The sequence below is a fragment of the Contarinia nasturtii genome, unplaced genomic scaffold (assembly GCF_009176525.2).
Source record: "Contarinia nasturtii isolate CC-2019 unplaced genomic scaffold, AAFC_CNas_1.1 Cnas_scaffold_5069, whole genome shotgun sequence".
NCBI classification, from domain to species: domain Eukaryota; kingdom Metazoa; phylum Arthropoda; class Insecta; order Diptera; family Cecidomyiidae; genus Contarinia; species Contarinia nasturtii.
Genome location: NW_022202347.1, coordinates 101 through 3,244, shown reverse-complemented (window position 1 = coordinate 3,244; position 3,144 = coordinate 101). Strand labels below are relative to the sequence as shown.

General features: G+C 32.8%; 1 protein-coding gene across 1 annotated transcript; it reads left to right on the top strand.

The window, feature by feature from the left end:
• Window positions 1–849: 849 nt before the first annotated feature.
• Window positions 850–2,825, top strand: LOC116351263 (RIMS-binding protein 2-like; the record flags this gene model as incomplete). Its single annotated transcript, XM_031783343.1, has 3 exons — window positions 850–1,116; window positions 1,695–1,941; window positions 2,761–2,825. Coding segments are annotated over 3 exons (579 nt in total), but the record flags the coding sequence as incomplete, so codon positions are not given.
• Window positions 2,826–3,144: the final 319 nt, after the last annotated feature.

The following is a 3,144-nucleotide window of genomic DNA, read 5'->3' as shown; positions in this document are numbered from 1 at the left end:
AAAAAGATCAGAAACAAGTACGCAAAATCGCGGACAGACAGATATACCAAATGATTTTTATAGGAAAATCATATGAAATTTTTAAAATGCGGAATTTTTCGAACGGATTGATCGATTTCGACGTTTGAGGTATCGTTGGAAAGGTATTGAGCTCGAGAATCAGAATATCGATTTTTCAGGGGTCAACGAGCTCATTTAGTGCCATATATGGCCGTAGAACTGAATTTTGACCTTTTTCTTGAAAGGAACATATTTTGAAGACAGGTAGACCAATTTTCAAATTTTTTTATTTTTTCTTGATCTATAGCCCAAGGGCATATACATCAACCGGAGCCAACGGCCTCCTAGGTTCGGATTTCGTATATTACGTGTATATATAGCGAATTCGACTTTTCAACACACTAATGTGGTTTCCTCACTCGCGCGAACTGCCGTCCGCTGTGATTTATTTATTTAATTACTTATTCTTATTTTGTTATTTTTGTTATTTTTTTTTATCATTTTTAATTTAATTTATTTTATTATTTTATTTCCAAAATATATTTAAGATAATATTAAGTATTTCCTCTAATTCTCCTGAATTAGACCGGTTTTGCCATGGTTTTCCCGATCCAATATCGGTATTTATAGTAACTCGTAAATACCCTCCCTCCACTATATTCTATCTCTTTTTGAAAGTCGCACCATGGGCGAAATTTATACCTTATTGGGCATATAGCCAGCATGTGTCTAGATTACTAGACTCACACAATGGTATAAATTTAGGATTGGTAATAAATAAATAAATAAAATATCAAGCCATTTTCCACTGTAAAAACTCTTTCATTACTCATTGAAAATTAATTGTAGATGCGTAACTTTAACACCGTTAGTTTGTGTTTATTCAAATTTTTTAAATTTAGCATCAATTTATTCTTGTTTCTAGTTCCAGCACCTCAGCATTTATCACTTGAAAAACAGCTGAATAAAAGTGTTTTAATTGGATGGGCAGCTCCAGATCCTCCAGGGAATCAGATAATTGAAAGCTATCACGTATATGTTGATGGCGTGCTCAAGGTTACAGTAAAAGCAAACGAAAGGACCCGTGCATTAGTTGAAGGAGTCGATTTAAATAGGGTACGTCTTAAAAATGGGCTCTCCCTATCCAGCCTGGCAAATTTTTGCGATTGCCTTGAAACCTTTTTAGGGATTAGGTGACAAATTTGTGATAATTTGTGACAGCACTATTTCGGCCCATGGAATAGACCTTCGGCCAATTTTGGCCATTTTTCTATTAAGGCCTATTGGCCAAAAAGTCTCTTAGTGAAATTTTGAATAAAAGCAAAATATAAAAATTAATGATGCAGAATTTTAGTGATTAATTTGTGACTCACAAATATGATTTTAGATTTTCGATACGACATCTGGTGGACATATTATGAACAAAAAATTGAAAAATGCAAAAAAATGATTTTAATCGAAAATTTGAAAAGGCTTTTCATAAAAATGGGCAAAATTATACAAATTTTTCGACATCTTTTTAGTGACCAATTTGTGACTCCCAAAAATATCAACATTTGAATTTTACAGTGTTATTTATCATAGTTACTTTTGAAAACTTCATCCATTTATTACTTATGATATAATTTAATTTATTTATATGGAATAAAACAATATTTTACTGATTGTGAGTATTATTGTTACATTATTATTAGCCACATCGTATAAGTGTTAGAAGTGTAACACACGATCGACACACATCACGCGATGCCGCTTGTACTATGATTATTGGTCGCGATACAGCACATTTAGGACCCTCCGCTGTTAGAGCTTCTAACATAACTTGTTCATCAGCAATCATTGCCTGGCTTCCTGCCAACACAAATCATCAACATGTCGTTTGTGTAAACAATGTAGAAGTAAAATTAGTCAAGCCTGGTGTTTATCGTCAAACCATAACAGGTATGTATAATATACATTGCATAAAAATATATACAGAGTGTTTTCGAATTGCATGCTTTTACTTTTCCACCCACACAAAATATAATGGGGCCAAAATTTACGAACGAACGACCGACTGTTCGTGATCAGCTTTGCTCGTAACGTAGCATAAAATTTCCGAACTTTATAAAAATACGTTTTGAAAATAGAAAAAAATAAAAGTTTTTGCATAAAACAGTAGAGAAACGTGTGTTGCACAAAAATAAATTGAAGTTTTGCAACATGAAAATTACATGAGTATATTCACCATAAACCAAAGTCCAATCGTTTCTACTATGATTTTCGGAATGCAGAATACGATGAAATCAACAAACAGTTTGTTGAGAACGATTGGGACAACATTTTGAATAGACCATCTTTTGACATCAAATTGGAATCATTTTATTCGACAATCAACTCTGTCGTTACATCGAAGGTCAATCAAAAAGTAATAAAGTCTTCGATACATCCAAAATGGTTTAGCAAATCATTACAAAATCAAAAAACAGAAGTAAAAAAATTACATCGATTAATGAAGAAAAACAGATCAACTGAAAATAGAAGGAATTTTAACGATGCCCGTCGCTTGTACAAACAAAATGCACGATCAACATACAGGAAGTACAAATTGCAGATGGAACAACCAATCGACGAATATCCAAGGGAATTCTTTAATTTTGTCAACCAAAAAAAGAACAAGTGTGAAGATCTACCAGCTGAAATGGAATACAAAGAATACAAATCCGATGATAGACAGCAAATTGCTGAAATGTTTGCAACTCATTTTTCAACTGCTTATAGTCAACGCAATGAAACTACAAAACATTTGTGCAGCGATTCCAGAAATAATTGTCACAGATGAACAAGTAAGTGCGAAAATTTCTGAATTGCCAATGGATCTTGTCTCTGGCCCAGATAGTATTCCGAATATTTTCATTAAAAATTGTCTAACATCACTATTGTATCCAATAAAAATATTGCTGAGAGAGTCACTTCAATCAAATTGTATACCACAGATATGTTAAACATCATTCGTGCGACCAGTATATAAAAGTGGTAACAGAAACAACAGAAAATTATCGTGGAGTTGCTTTGCAATGCATAATTTCAAAATTACTCGATTCAATTGTAACAAGTCACATAAATAACTATTTGAAGACAATCATCGACGACAGTCAACATGGA